This window comes from Pelecanus crispus, chromosome 16 (genome assembly GCF_030463565.1).
Source record: "Pelecanus crispus isolate bPelCri1 chromosome 16, bPelCri1.pri, whole genome shotgun sequence".
Lineage (NCBI taxonomy): Eukaryota > Metazoa > Chordata > Aves > Pelecaniformes > Pelecanidae > Pelecanus > Pelecanus crispus.
The window spans coordinates 10,031,641-10,047,795 of NC_134658.1; the positions used below are offsets into that span (position 1 = coordinate 10,031,641).

Below are 16,155 nucleotides of genomic sequence, written 5' to 3' on the forward strand. Positions count from 1 at the left end.
GGGGCGGGGGGCGGGAAGTAGAAAGATGAAGCACTAGTTGCTGGTCTCCTTTACAATTTCAGCCCTTTTATTGGAGTGATATTGTGATATTGCCTTCCCCTATCTCTAACAGCATCTCTACCCGCAGCAGGTCAGCACAAGAAGGGGACACAGGTCCCTGCACAAGGGAGAAAATAAAGCATAATTCCTGTCCTTCCCCCTCCCTCCCTCCCTAGCAGCATAAAGATTTCAGCAGAAACAAAAAACTGCCTCATTAAAGCAGCAACAGGTTAGGTAACACTCAAAGAGCAGCATCCAACTTAAATCGATTAATGTTAGGAGGGAAGTTAAGACTAAAGAAATATCGTGCTCCTCACTAGAGACAAATTTAACTTTTAAAGCTCATATTGTTCAGGTAATAGTGAAAATAATCAGTATTCTGCTTGGAGATGCTGCCATTAACCTTTAGTAAATGCAACCATTCAAGAGTAAAGTAGCACTGACAAAAAAAAAAAAAAAAAAAAACAACCAAAAACCAAACCAACCAAAAAAAACCCCCACCACAACACACAGCAGAATTTCAAAACGCAGCCTAAGGCTCACCGTAAATCAAAAGAAGAGAACAAGTCACTTCACCATGCCTTTAAAGTCCAGAGCCATCTTCTGAAAATTGAGTACGCAGTTTGGAGTCAGCTTTTAATTGAGAGGACAGCTAAGGTTGATTAAATTTTTTGACAGCCTCACATGGGAAGGTGGTATTTAACACTTTTTAAAAATACTGTGAAGATAACATGGCTTTTTAAAATTTGTTTAAATTAAATATAGGCCCTTATAGACTTTTGCTGAAGCGTCTCACCCTCCAACAGAAACAATAGTGCTACAGTTTGACCTTTTTTCATTTTATTAGCACAAAGTCATGTAGAGAGTGAAGACAGAGAGAGGAACATACACATGTACTCGAACATGGAAAACTCACTGCACAAATGGGAATTATTTTTCTTCCTTCCTGGGATCTTGCCAATTACTTCTCCTCTCACCTTGAGTACTACAACACTGTGACAGAGCTTGCCCCAGTCTTACAAGCCCACAGCACTTCCTTAAAAAAAAAAAAAAAAACAAACCCTGCAGTTCCATTACCAAAAAGGGGCTCAGCCTAGGTTCAGAACTACAACTGCTGTTAAGAGAACCGAACCAGAGCACTTGAATTCCCAAGTCTCCTGCTGACTAAGGTAACTTTTAGAGCAGATCCTTTACGTATTTAGTCATACATCATCTTTAAAACAAAGGAAAAACATTTACACAGTATGTGCATACACCCTCATGTTAATGCATGTATATTCATTTTTACATAGTTCAATGAAAATCCATTCTATAAGCACAGAAGCAATCCCGTGGTTTTTCTGACCACAAACATACATCAGTTGCAGAGATCGCTTACAGTTACAGATCTTGCAGGAACTTTTATAGTGGCACTTGTATAGTGAGTTGGTCCAGTGGCTTCGTGACACCTATACACACATAGGGACAGGTAAAAAGAGGCGAGATCTTTACGGGCCAGTAGCTGAGCTTACTGCATAGCAAGGCTGATGTACAGTATGGCATCTGCAGTAATAATACCAATAAATTAGATTAAAACAATTCAGATATACTTCCCATAGTATGAAAGCCAGCATTCACAAAATCATAAAAAACACTATTCTATGCAGAATGCATGGCAACAAACAAGAAGGTGTTTGCCACAGTACAGAATCAACGCACTTTCAATGTCCAGTATTATTAGTAGGTTGTGGCACACTGATATTTAATTGCCATGCAAGGATAATGCCCTCAGACATTCTCCTAGGAATTGTCTTGATTATCAGTTAGAGGGTAGAGAGAGATGCACCATCCAAAGTCAGTAACTTTGTCATTTCTTCGCTTGGGAATAGCTGAAAGTGGTTGCTTTATTCCAACAGATGGCAGACATTTCAGTTTAGTTAGCCATGCAGTTGTTTTGTGAATAGGATTAATCACACAGATTTATGACATCCATGTTTTTGCAAAAGAGAGCAGGTAGTTTATTTCTGGTTTTAATACTTCCCTTCCATCAAAGGGGGCATACCAAGAAGCGTGGTCTGAAAGCAAAGTATCACGAGCTCTTAAAATGAAGCTCCAGGTCAGCTCTCCAAACAAACATAGAATCGCGAGAACAGAGCTCTACCTTGCATCCACTTAACAAGTACAGCATTCACAAGAATACTCTGAGCACACTGGCGAGAGCAAGAACTACTTTATGGAATGATTTGTGAGACCAGCCTCACCAAACAAAAAGCCAGAGTTTCACAAGCCTAAATAATAACACCACCTTTTTTTTTTTTTTTTTTTTTTTTTGCACATGACAAAAGGGTAAACTTAAGCAAAGGTGGATATTCTACAGGTTAATTAAAAAAAAAAAAAAAGAAAACGAAATTGAGCAAGTGACTATTCAGTGTTTCACGCAAAACTCAACTCAATCATTTGTAAGTTTTGGCTGGGCAATCAGAGGCAGACTGTTAAACAGGACTCCAAACTGAAAAACCACTGTACTTGCAATAAAGCTGGTTTCAAACTGGCATTTCTAACTCCACTGGCCTCAAAGTATTTTTACAGTAGTTTCAGTCGTCCAACATGAGTTACAAGCTGCTGTTCCACAGTTAGCGCCACTCTTCTCCTGTGAAACATACTTCAGGCTTTCAGACTACTCTTCTCTTGTTCCACAAAACTTTGGAGTGAAGAGCTGACAAGTCTATCCAGCGTCTTTAGTTTTCCTCTAGACTGCATTCCTAGGTGTGCCATTGTGAGTCACTGCTTTCATATTTGAGGCGCTTGATTGATGGTTGCAGATTCTGTGGGAGGCAACACCTACTTCAAAGACTTCATGAATGGCTTTGCGGAAGCAGTGAAAATTGTAGTCTATCAGACCTGTCAAGAAGGAGGGGAAGGGGAGAGGAAAAACTGTGCTCAGCTTGGCACATTTACATAATCAACAGCGCTTCAAAATAAATATAAAATGTTTCATTTAACCAACAGCTATTTTGCTGCTTATTTTAGTATGAATTTGGATTCAGAAGATTTAACACATTTTTACTGATGCCAGTATTTAGACTGTCTCAGTTTTTAGGGGAAGGAAAAAAAAAAAAAAAAAAGATACTCATTTGGAATGCAAGGTGTATATTCATAATTAAACAGCAGGAGAGGGGACAACACAAGACTCTACCCCCAAAAAACCACGCTAGTACAGCACAACCATCATTCGAATGTTATCTTGCATTTTATGTCAGTGATACATATCCTAACTGTGGTGAAGAAAAACTTTGAGATCAAGTGCAGTACAGTTATTAAGAGAACACATCTGCTTTTTCTCTTTTTAAAATGCCAAGGTAAGTACTGTCACCATTTAAGTCAAACACTTTGAAATTAGGGCCTACACTGTCATTTCTACCCCATAAGACCATATGCAAGACCATTCATACCATCACCTCCTACAGGTCCAAGCAACTACACAGTACGTCAGACCTGCAGTGTATTCAACGCTTTGTTCTAAGTTCTTACCACATACTGTACTAGCCTACCGCTGTTGATTTCTTCAGTCATACGTTAAAAAAAATTACATCAGTGCAACACGTGACAGAGAATACGGCTATTCGCAATACAGCAGCTGTCAAGCAGAACATAGTAAGCATTACTCCATTCTACTGATTCCAGTATAGCAGATGGTACTGACACGGGGCCACATTAGCTACGCAAGTCATTTCAGCGGGAGGACAGCGATTAAAGCAATGAGTCACAAGAATAAAACTAAGACCTCTTTATACCTATCTCTAGGAAAGTAGAAAATTCCTCCCAGAAGACATTAAACAAATTTAGTTACACAAAAATCATGGTGACTTGTAAAGTCATATTAATATTTTATAGTTGATAAAAAACATTAGATAAAAGCCGTTCAATGAAGGGAAGTCCTTACCTTTGCGCTCAAAACTCTCTTCTCTAAGAATGCAAACTAATGCCAAAAACTTTGTTACTTCCTTTAAGTACAGGACCGTTGTGTTATTGAGCTTGATAATTGCCATTGACTCTTTATCATAAGCACTTCCAGTGCCATCTTCCTTTAACCTAAGAAAGAATGAGTTAACCCAAGACATAAGCTAGTAGGCATGCATATGTAACTGCAAGACAAATACCTGTTAAATGCAGTTAGAAGAATATTACTCATACTGAACGGTAAGCAAGTGAAGAACCTGCAATGCAGGTCTTAATAGTATCACAAGTAAGACCATTATCACACCTTAAGTTTCTCAGGAAAGCTAGACGTAAACAGAGGAGAGGCCTACACACCAGGTACTATCTATCTTAGATGAGCACTTAAGAGCAAGCTATCAGCATGCATTCTTTTGATATCAAACTACGAGCTGTAGCTGTTTAGTCGATACTGTTTTCAGCTTACAGCTGAGCATTCTTAACAGAGGTAGTATAGTACATTAGTTATAGCATAGTTTACCTTCAAACCAAAGAGTCACTGCTACTCACTGTCTCACTCAGTTTCCAGTGCCACGGCAAGGTATCAAGTGATCGGTTTGAAGATTCTAATGCAGGACTTCTGCATAGAAATGTCAACGGGGGTGACACTTCAGCGCAATTACTTTTGGTAAATTAATACAAAGGCTTCCTTAGTGAGGCCAGAGTGGTGCAGCGGAGCAATGCAACAGGGAGCAGGACACTTTTTGGTCTTAAGCTAAACCAGCCTGCATTTACAAGAAGAGATTAGGATGCTGCTTTCTATCTGCAAGTTATTAGTGTCAGTTAAATTACTGTAGAAGCAAAAGATGTATCGAAAGCTATTTCTAAGCACTCACTCCTGGAAAAAAAAAAAAAAAAAAAACCACCCACAAAAAAAACCCCCAGAACAAACAGTTACACAACCCTGGGTCGACCCATCAGGAGACAGACCATTTAACGCTGCGGTATTTCTTGGCAGCGCTGTATTTTCCAGGCTACAACCACAGTTCTAAAATAAAGTTACCACTTCTCCAGAGCCACTTGAAAAATCCATTCAGCCGTAAATTGTGGAAACAGACACTATATGCATCCCTTAGAGAAAGTCAGCAAGAGCCGAGATGACCTCGCAAAAGCCATTCTGTTCAGATAGCGGCAAGTCTCAAAGCAATGTGACTGCAAGTTACGCTTACGAGCTATGGCATGCTATCGACCCCAGCTATTTGCAGGTATTAATATACTTGCACCCACCATGCCAAACGAGACGCAGCAGTATTCGTATTTTACGTGAAACCCTTGACTTTTACAAATGTCAGATGGCTGTCTAAGGCCACGAGTGGAAGAAAACAAACTGAGTACAAATGCTCGATCCAGCTGCCAAATCATTTGGCTTTATTCTAGTTACTTACAGAACCAATGTGCACTACAGACCAATCGACAGCATCTTGCTGGATGACAAAGCCAGCGCCACTTGCACAATTTGCAACCTATTCTACAACTTTTAAGGACTTTTTTTCCTAAGAGTATTCATCACTTACCCATATATACAGGAAACATCTATCACTACATCAATCATGTCACAGCACAACTCATATGACTGCATGTCCACAGGGGAACTGTCTGTTGCGATGTAGATTTTGCTGACTACATCGAAGAGAAAAGCTTTTTCAATGCCTGAATTCTTCAGAAAGAGAAAGAATTTGGATGAATTTTAAGAACAACTGCATTTTTAAAATCTCAAGTAGAATTCATACACTTTCATATTCTTAATAGCAGGAAATGGTTTAAACATAACCAATTTAGAGACTTAAGACAGAATCAAGATTTAGAGCATAAAGTTTATGAATACAATACCCTTGTTGCCATAGTACATATCAACGTTACCCTCTAGTTGACAAAAATAAAGCTGGGGACTCAGTTAGAATTCTTTTTAGTTTATTATTTACCAGATAATTAAGGTTACATTTTACTATGCTTCCAGAGTCCAAGTTCAGCAGTTTTCCTCTTCTGTGGTTCTATTAACTCCAGAAGAGCCACACATTCACATCCACCTGATGGACCAGGTTCAGAGACAAGTTACTTCACAGTAATATGCTGACACTTAAATTTTATGCTTGTAGTATCCTGGCAGTTCATTTTCTGTGTGAGGCAGTTGCCATGTAGTTTAACATGCAGAGCAAAAAGTCAGCTTCTAAACTTATGACTCCATGAAGAATATCACACTGTGGCAGTTATGGGTCTGGAAAAGCACCAAGCCAATTGTTCCATCCCATTTGTAACTGAGCACTTTTGCAAAGTGGACGTGCTCATGCTAAGTTCAGAAGCCTTCTGCTGTTAAGCAAGTTACCACATATATGCTACGGATTTCTGGCAAAGCTTAATTTCTATTTATGCACCAGAAGCATTCCTTGTCGCTTCTTCCTAGCTAGTCTGAATACCCAAGGCAGTGTCCTGAGGACATCCAGAAGATCCTTTTGGCATCAGGGCCATGCTCCATACCGTCACGGCACTGAGCAGGGTGAGCTTTAACGTGCCCTTTCATCCAGCGGGCCAGGTTATTACAGACAGTCCTCTACCAGCACAGGAAACAAGCATTGTACAGTAGCATGGGGCGATGCGTTTGACCCACACAGCTCCTCTCAATCGCAACTGTTTTTTTTCTGTGTTGTCCACATGCCTGCAACAGCCTCGCAGACATGACTTAAATGAGACTGGCTACTTCAGCCTTGTCTCTAAGGTGGTATTTTGCTTGATTTAAAGTATACAGCAGCAAATTTCAATGTCACAAATTATGTAAGACACGCAAACGCTAAAAGAATAAGGGCAAAAGTCTCACAGGCCACATGAAATAGACAGTTTAGTTCAAGGCCAAGTTCATATTATGAAAAAAGTCTCTTGCCAGTACAGCTACATTAGACTACTAAGCACCTTTGCAGAATAATCGGTATATCCAAACTATGCTTTGTCAGTATTTAGAGAAACCTGCACAAAGCACGTACCGATACAATTTAGCTGTGGTAAAGAGCTTCTAATGCAGACAACCGGGCCAGCAGAGTACACCAACATGAGTGCCACCCACATCTCCCAAGGGCAGATCTAGCCAGCACTCCTTAGCAGAAGGACTTGCTTTACCATTCCACGTATTTCACTCAAAGTTCTGTTAGATTAACACTTACTGATATAAAGATATTTAGTAGATTTTCCAGCGTTGGCAGTTGCGGAATGAGCTTCTGTACCACTTTACTGAAGGCTTCAAATATTGAGTGGTCATAGATACTGGTCAAATAAAAGCTGAGATGAGGAGGGAGAGAAAAGGAAGAAAAAAGAAAAAAGATTCAAGGGTATTTCGGAAGTGTTAAAGCTACATTTTCTAACGGTCAGGCCTGATGATTTAGCCGGGATGCCTTTATCACAAATATACCTGGCCACTGCAGCAAGAACCTAGTCTCTGAGCAACTGGAGTAAACATGAAACGGACTTCCCCCCTCCCCGCAAGATGGGAGAACAGAGAGAAAAATTTGAACGTGCTTTCACAACACACAGTTAGCCTACAGAATGCTTATCACAAAGGCATTAAACGCTCAACTGGATTTCTTCAAGTCCCGTTTCTGGCCTTCCACTTTGTTCACACTAACGCCGAGTGATACTGGCAATACTTAAAGGCTCCATGAGAATCAAAAGAGCAATAAAACCAGAGAAAAGATAGCTCATTTTAAAGGTGTCGGTAGAAGACCTCTTAAAAGCGAGCCAAATATCAAGTAAGAGACTAAGCTTTTAAAACCTATCATGCTGAAAAGTCAGTGGTAGCCAGGACTAGAAGGCAGGCAGCTTCCCCCCTGCTGCCCCTGCCCCTCCAGGCCACATGTACAATTTTGACCTGTTATGCCGAATGAGAAGTAGGCAAGGGGACCTTGAATTATCAGCAAGTTTATGAATAAATCTGTTGGCTGGAATCTGATACAGTAGCCTGCCTTATTTTAGCCGGCCTAACAGCTGAGGCTTGGCCATAAATTCAGCAGTGTATTTTATAACAAGAGTTTGTGCAATATTAAGAAACTAACAAGGCCTTGCTCCAGTCTATCCACTATTACATCTAAGAGCCATTAGTCTTTACGCCTATTAGCAACAGCAGAACCACATACACCAGAATCTTTAACTCACCTAAGGTGAAGTTTTTCAAGCCCGGCATCCGTAAGGTCATCATTAGCCCTCTGATGAATATCCCTCTGAGTTTCTATTTTATGGTCATCCGACAAACCATCAACTTTATGAATAAAAACTTCAAAGTTCATTTCCGGGTTGACCTTGTAGGCTTTTGAAACTGTAATGTGGAGTCTTGTTAAAGCTTCCATGTAGTCATCCTGTAAATCAGTTTTGGCAGGAATGAATGACAAGGCTTTATCTCTGACAACTATTCCATTCTGCACAAGGACAAAATATTTCAGTGCAAGAACTTCACTTCGCTGCTGTAAAACTAAAGAAAAGTACGGGAGAAGACAATACCTTGGAGCGTCAGAAATCCAAGTAGCTTAGATTCCGTTACATAAATTAAGTTGCATTAGCTATATAAGACTCAGCTACACAAAACCAGGCTTCAGAGCAAAAGGCAGGTTACGCTTCAACTCCAGCAAAAGGCAGCAGCGATCTCCGAGACGGTCCTAACGACCAGGTAATCTCCCACGGTGCAACTCCTAAGTTCATTAGAAGCTACCAGATACCCAATAGTACCTGTACTTGAAACCGAGGCCAGAAGCGTGCTGTTATTAAATGAACTCCATAGCAGTCAACAGCAGAGGGAAGGGATAATTCAGACCACCTAGCACAGCAGGTTCTCACTATTATTGTAGAAATGGTAGGTTCAGAGCACTCGCCCCTTTCCACTCTCTCCACTGGGAGCGTATGTTCCAGTCGCTTCACAGAACTAAAAACCACAACCCAAAAGTTAGATTGCCAATGCATCCTTTCATACATAACAGATGGCTTACAGACTTATCTAAAAATATAAATTATTAGCTTCTCGGTCGTTCCTCTCGCACACAAAGCAAAAAGAAAACTTCCTTGTAATTCTTAGTGATTTGTATTTACCTGGGCATCAATAACATATATTAGAGCACCTGTTCCTCTGAAGATCATCTCGTAATCAAATGTTGGATCAAAAAAGTCCATCTGTCCAGGAAAATCCCATATTTGGAAATTCACAAATGAACTGTTGGAAATATCATCTTTGTAGATCTTGTTGGTACTTTCCAAGAACAGAGTCTCATTGGGAGACATCTTGTGAAACACCACCTGTTAAAAGAACAAAAATAATAGTCTTGACTTTATCTTATTAGAAGAGATTGCTAAAAGTTCTGCATCTTGAATCTTACAAATAAGTTTGTCCATTCTAAAGTGTACAGTTTCCTTTTGGTAAACAGACAGCTTCCTGCATCAGCTAAGGAAATAACCTACCCTCGACCAGAACCAGGCAACCAAATACAGTTAAACATTTTCACAAGTCTAAATAACACTACTGCCTAAAGACACAGACATCCCAGTTACTCTTTCTTCCTTGCAAGTCTAATACAGTATTTTCAAATTCTGCTATATTAGCCAATTCAGATCTGGTGTAAAGCCCCCACGTTAATTAAGCAACTACGAGCTTTTAAGTTCCCTTCCAGTCTTAGAAATTCCTAAAGGAAGTTTTGCTTTTAGTCTGGTGTCAAGTGTTACAACACAATATAATCAGACCATTCCTAAACGACAATAAAAATGTACAAAAATAACACCTCAGTTTTGGAGACCCAAATAGCTAAGCAGTTTACCCTCTATTAACAATCGAATTATGTTTGCTGACCCTCTCCTTTCAAGTACCCTAAAGAAACGATGAAAGCTTTCACGCTAGTTGGTAAACGGTTTAGCTGCAGCGATGCAAAACATACTCACTGATAGTACTCAAAAAGCCTTGCTGGGATTTTAGCCCTTCCCTGAACAAACAGAACTAGCACGTAACCCCACAGCAAAGCAGCCCGTGGCAAAAGCAGTCCGTTTCAACGGCGAACATTGCGCTAAAGCAACTCAACTGTACATTACAAAAGTTACTACAAACGTAAAGTGGTCGAACGCTAGGACGGCAAAAAGAAAGATGTTTCCTATATAGCACTTGGTACTTTTTTTTTTTTTTTTTTTTTTTTTTTTACACTCTTTTACACAGTTATGGAAGTCATCCATTGAAGAGACCTAGCGCAACAATCTCTGTCAAAAAAAACTGCAAGACAAACAACTCCACAGCCAGCATAGTTAATGGATTGTTTAGTGAAATTCAAAGTAACGCATCAGCCTAGATTTTTAAGACCAAGGGAAAAAAATTCAGTTCCTCAAGGCAAACGTTTGAGGAAGCCAGGATGTAAATGAGGTTTTAAATAGCAGGACATTTGTATGGAAAGGTAAGAACAGTTCTAGATACGTAGCGGCTGTATTGCAAGAACTAGAAATTCCTCCGGGTTTGCAGCACAGTTTTAAAGCATTCCGAAATCAACGTTCCTCCATTGGAACTCAGCGTCTCCCACAGGGAACAGGACAGAATTAGTGAATCCAGTTTAAAGCAGATGAATCTCTGAGAAGCAACATCATCATCCCCCTTTCCCCTCCTTCCCAAAGCAGCACGTTTCATCGGATTGATATTCCCCATCTGTTTTTTTACACTAATAGAAGAACCGGGACACAGTTTTGATCAAATTCCATTTCTATCGCCTAGCATCTACCCCAACTCTTAGTCACTTTACACAGCTTCAATAAAGCAAATAAAAAGGCTGCAGAAGCATCTGATTGGAAGCACACAGCTAACACTGATGCCAAGCAATTTTGACTAGGCCTATGCAGGCAGAGCAGACAAAGCCAGTAAAATTCTAAGAATCTGCTGAGTTTCCTCGTTATGGCTTTTATCATTCCCGAGTGTTCCTTTTACACCTTCAACATCCAACAGTCCCACCGACTTTCTGGCAGACTTCCTGCTTTTACTGTATTTTAAGAACTTTTCACCGTCAGCTTGAGCACTCTTCGCAGTATAATCTTTCCGATTTTTTTTTTCCTAATCCCTCCGATTTTCCCATTCACATCCAACCTGCCGTGATATCCGAGTTTTCAGGATTTGTTTTGATTACCTGGCGTGTCAGCCTTTTCTCTACAATAAATTCTCTACAGCAGCACTTGGTTTTATTTTTGAATTGCAGCAGTTAAGCTGTACTCCTGATGCAGTATTTCTAAGCCTCCTCCATGGTTTTGGACTGCCCTTTTCTTTGGGTTTGGGTTTGTTGGGGGTTTGTGGGTTTTTTTAAAACTCACAATTTCTGTCTCAATTTTCAAGTAGCTCCCCTTCCTTGGATCCGCGAGCTGAATTTGTCCAGCACATTCATTCTCGCTACCTTAAACTCTGAATGGACCCTCCAGGGAAGCGGGTGTTTGGTTTTTTGGGTTTTTTGTTTGTTTGTTTACAAATCAGAGAACAGCCATATTCAGAATTTCACTTCCAGCTGAAATGTTGGCCTGATCCATACAAACAAAAATTTCCCAGACCACCAAACAATAATCCCATACATCAAGCGACAAGCCTGACTTCCGCAACATCCCTACTACAAGAGCTTATGATCAAATATAACCTACCACCGCAAGACACCTTATCGGGTACGTTGTAGCAACACCTATAAACCACAAGAAGAATATCTAACGCAGAAATTGCAAGTTGCTGAGAAAGTAACAAATCTAGCATAGCTTCCCTTTTTTTTGACACTTTGTCTGCAAACATCAATAACTGGTTTATATCTGAGAAATCTACATCCTTTTCCTCAGAAGGGAAGCAACAACCGGAGTCAGAACTTTTCTAAGAATCTTCACAGTGCAAGTAACCCAAAGGGAAGAACCCTTCACTGGGATTTGTCCCAGGCCACCATGAAGCATGCCTCAATGAAGTCTGTACAGCCAAAGCAGGCAATTTGCCCTTCATAAACAACCAGTCTCCACACTGCAGCACAGGATCATTCTGCACATAAAAATAGGCACCTTTACCTATAAGTCCAAATGCAGAATGGGTTTTCAAACTCCTTTTTTTTTTTTTTTTCCAGCCATAGTAAACCCCTTTTTTTCTTGAGGTAATATTAGACTATTTCTATTGCCCTGATGTCCAGAAAGGAATTTGCACGGGCAGGTGGAAGGAGGTCCCTGAAAAGAGAGAGAAAAGGTACGGTATTGCAAGATAGTGTTGAGAATCTACTAATTGGAAGCAAACAGCTGCTGCACAGGTAGCAATGAAAAGCAACTTCTAAAGGATTCCCTAACAGCAGTAAGACATGCAACCGTTTTGTCATTTTCATGCTTTCCAGAATCTTTGCTTTCATTCTGGGGATTTCTTAAGGTGCTATAATGAATGAGATGGCCTCAGAAGTAGCAGCTGTCTTTTTTTCTAGGTGAGATTTGGGGGGTGTGGGGCGACAAAGGAAGAGGGTAAGTACAGCGAAAGGAAGACAAGACAAAGTTTTTTAAAAAATTCACTAGTTATTAGGAGGACTACATTACATCTTGCTGTAAGATTTTGAAAGTATTAGAGCGTGCTACAGAAGCACAACAGACAGCTGGTTCTGACTGCCTACTCCCCCGATTCATTTATTTAACACCTTTAAAGAAAAACGGGTATGAACGACAGGTTTACAGCAGCTCCAAACAAGCTGCTGCTTTAGGTTCTACCGCACACAGAAATTCCTCCCCCGATAATATATTTACGCTAATCTTATGAAGGCAGAGCAACAAATCTGGTGACCATAAAAAAAAAAGAAGCACAACAAAAAACCATGCCACACACCCCCAAAAAAACCCAAAATCAGGTACTCTGCTTGAACTCCTTCCAGGTTCCTATTACATAAGGACAGTACAGTAAGTCCATTTAGGCAAGTCATAACTCTGCACAAAAATTTGTTTTCCAAACTGAAGCAATCATCACATTCCCAAAATCTTCCAACCTCAGTTTGCTACTGAACGATCACAGGTTATACCAGTATGGAAAAATCCAATTGTCCAAAGGAAGGCGGGGAGGGGAGTTCCTCCCCAGCACCATCATCTTTTTCTTTTGTGAGTGCCCTCCTGTTAACATTGCTCTTAGTAGAAAGCTGAAATGGAAACGGTTTAATAATTCATGTTTTTCACACAAATTTCTAGATTCCCACAAGGCAAATACTTTCCCCCCATACAGTGTTTATTGTGCATACCCTTACTCTCTGGCAAGGTGATCGACTAGTGCCCAGACAGCAGGGTCAGGTCTGTTTATGACCATTTTTGGACTAGACAGATCTAAGAGCAGGGACGCTGTTGAAGAGAAACTTCTTTAAACTCCAAGAGTGTCTCAAATAATTGCCACAGTTAGTTTGCTCAGGCAGCAGCACAATGACGACCTAGGTAACAGAACCACAGCTTCTAATTTATAACCAAAGCTACATTTATAAAGTGACTTGTAAAGTCTTAAAATCTAGCTGCAATTTGGAGTTACCGCTTCCCTCTAGTTTTTAGGGCTCACTTTTCTCAACTGTGGATAATACAGTAAGATCTCTAATGAGAGTCTACAATGAGCGCCATTCACATGACTAAAGACTTCTAAATTCTAAGACTTTCAGTGCAATCACTGCATTTGCACATACAGTGGGGGCATTAGGCCTAAATAAGGGGAAATAACTGGAAAGGCTGAAGAGGAGTAACAGCTCAGTCTGCCACCGTATTTCAGCATAGCACAATGGAAAAAAATTCTCACTAACAGACGCTATATCTTTTGCAAAGCTTGTCTAAAGAAAGGCAAGCCTACAGCAAAAGACAGGAGTCTTCAGACTACAGTCCAGAACCCGTTGGTCTAGTACAGTCTGTGGATTACCAAGTCATCTGCATAAGATGGCTAAAAGAAGCAGATTCATACCTGCTATACTGCAATGTCCAAAAAAGGCTTCTCTGCATAAAACCTTTACAGAAATCTCTGGAGGATTCCACGGTTGCATTTGAAGAAAGTTTGAGGCCCCTAAGTCTAGAGCTTGAGAACCACCGCATTTCACTAGTAAGCCCTTCCCATAAAAATATCACCTAAAAACTTCATAATAGGAACTGCAAATACAAAACTTGCACTGAGGAACAAGGATCACCTTTAGCACTACACTTCTCTTGAGCTACGTGGCAAATTAAAATACTCAGTTTTGTCTTATTTTTATCAAGAAACACCAGTGACTTCACAAAGCTACCAACAAACCTAAGGTACCGAAACTGTTTTATTTCCTCCTCGACCAGCGACCCGTGTTCGCTCGGTCTAGCATACGAAAGGAAACCAGACGCTGCCTTTCTGCTCACACAAAAGCTGAAGTCTCTTTCAAAGGATCAAACGGCAAAGCAACAGCTCAAGTCTTCTTCCAACCAGAAGCGCTAAACACCACACACCTGTACCGCTCAAGGCAAGAAAACACCTCATCATAAATTTCACACCAGCATCTTCACTCTTTGTTTTTTGAAGCGTTAAAGTCAAGAACTGCAAAGGCTACAACCTATACTACACATCCTTGCTCTCTAAGGCAGACGATCGGAGACCGTTCTGGGAAGTAAGCGTCTGTAAGCACGAGCCTCCCTTCGCTCCAACTTCGCCACGCGCGCCCGCATTAAAAAGCAGAAACTGCCCAGCAGCAACACAGAAAGGGGAAAGAGCTCGGCGCCGGAGCGGCAGGGAGTCGCCTGCTGCCCCTCACCTTCTGGATGGAGGACTTCCCGCTGCGCCGCAGCCCCATAAGCAGGATCCGCGGCTTTGAGTCCGCCCCGCCCGCGCCGCCGCCGGGCCCGCCCGCGCCGCCGCCGGGCCCGCCGGGCCCCGGGCCTCCCTCCAGCTCCGCCTCCTCCTCCTCCTCCCCGTAGCCGAAGTCCTTGGGGAACGAGTCCGCAGCCCCGAAGCTACCCCCCACCAACGCCGGCTCCTCAGCCGCGCCCGCCGCGCCCGCCCCGCCGAACTGCAGCGCCATGTCCGCGCGAGCCTGCCGCCCTCCAGCCACCAGCCTTCGTCCCAGGGCCTTCTCCTGCTCGTCCCACCCAACCCGACACTGCACAGCCTTCCCCGGATTGGCTAGCATCAAGCTCCGCGGCGCCGATTGGCTCAAGAAGGCAGCGAGGTAGGATGGCTCCGGTCAGACGACCGGAGTCACCTGACGGCGCTACCGCACGTGAGCGGGAGGGGCGGGGCGAGCAGCGGCCTAGGCGCGCGGGTAGGCGGTACCGGGCTCCGCCCCCTGCCGCGGCTCCGCCCCCTGCGCAAACTGAGGCACGGGGTCCTTCGCTGAACAGGCAATCCCCCTTTCTAAGCGAACGTTATCTCCGAGGCAAGGTTCTTCATGTTCATTAAATAGTCATTAATTTTCTACTGGCATCATTTGTACAGACAGGCAGCTCAACTGGAGTTTTAACAAATATTTGTTATTCCATTACCATCCTAATTTCAGGCTCACAAGACTAAACTGTTTTCAGAGGGAAGCAAATACAGTTAGGAAAAGCGTAAGTGCGTATCACTACCCTCACACACAATGTCTCCGCCAAGGAGCCCTTCATGGCCTGTGATGACCTCGACTAAACACCTTACCTGCCTGATGCTTCTGTGGCAAGCCGTGCCTTGAACAGTGTTTATTCCATCTTCCTCCAGTCACAGTACTCGCAGCACATGTTCAGCTGTATAATGCATTTTCTATGGCATTATCCTCTCGCTATTTCCACATGCTGCAACTTCATACTAGGTATGTTCTGACTTACACGTGAGCTTTCTTCTCTCCTTTGTTGGAGAGAGTGGGGCTTTTTTTTTCCTGTTTCGATTGTTTCCAGGGGTTTTTTTGTTTGTTTGGGGTAAGGGAGGTGTTTTTGTTTGTTTTAAAGATTTAACACAGTATTTTCCCCACATTTACCTCTCTTCTGGTCTCTCTAGATCAATAATAGGTACAGTAGTAAGGTAAGCAACTATTACATTCATTAGCCCTCGATTTCAGTTCATACATTGCCTTTAGCAAAAGTTCTGATCCATCCTGCCACACCTATAAGACAAGCAGTAAACCCCACCCTAGAAACAAAGCTAAGTACCCAGCAGACCTAATACATAAGGCAGCTACTGCACCCCCACCCCCCTTTATTTTTCCT

At 41.9% G+C, this 16,155-nt stretch overlaps 1 protein-coding gene across 1 annotated transcript; it reads right to left on the bottom strand.

The window, feature by feature from the left end:
* Positions 1-874: 874 nt before the first annotated feature.
* Positions 875-15,107, bottom strand: RRAGC (Ras related GTP binding C). Its single transcript, XM_009477908.2, has 7 exons — positions 14,733-15,107; positions 9,076-9,279; positions 8,152-8,351; positions 7,167-7,281; positions 5,529-5,671; positions 3,962-4,110; positions 875-2,919 (listed from the first exon to the last, which is right to left on the bottom strand). The coding sequence occupies exons 1-7, from the start codon at positions 15,105-15,107 to the stop codon at positions 2,768-2,770; spliced, it is 1,338 nt and encodes a 445-aa protein (XP_009476183.2). The 3' UTR covers positions 875-2,767.
* Positions 15,108-16,155: the final 1,048 nt, after the last annotated feature.

Excerpts from the sequence above, each read along its gene's own strand:
- RRAGC (XM_009477908.2), bottom strand. The coding sequence starts at position 15,107 with ATGCTAGCCAATCCGGGGAAGGCTGTGCAGTGTCGGGTTGGGTGGGAC. Across the intron at positions 8,352-9,075 it reads TATATGTTATTGATGCCCAG|GATGACTACATGGAAGCTTT; the intron begins GTAAATACAAAT and ends ACTGATTTACAG. Across the intron at positions 2,920-3,961 it reads AGAGAGTTTTGAGCGCAAAG|GTCTGATAGACTACAATTTT; the intron begins GTAAGGACTTCC and ends CCTTCTTGACAG.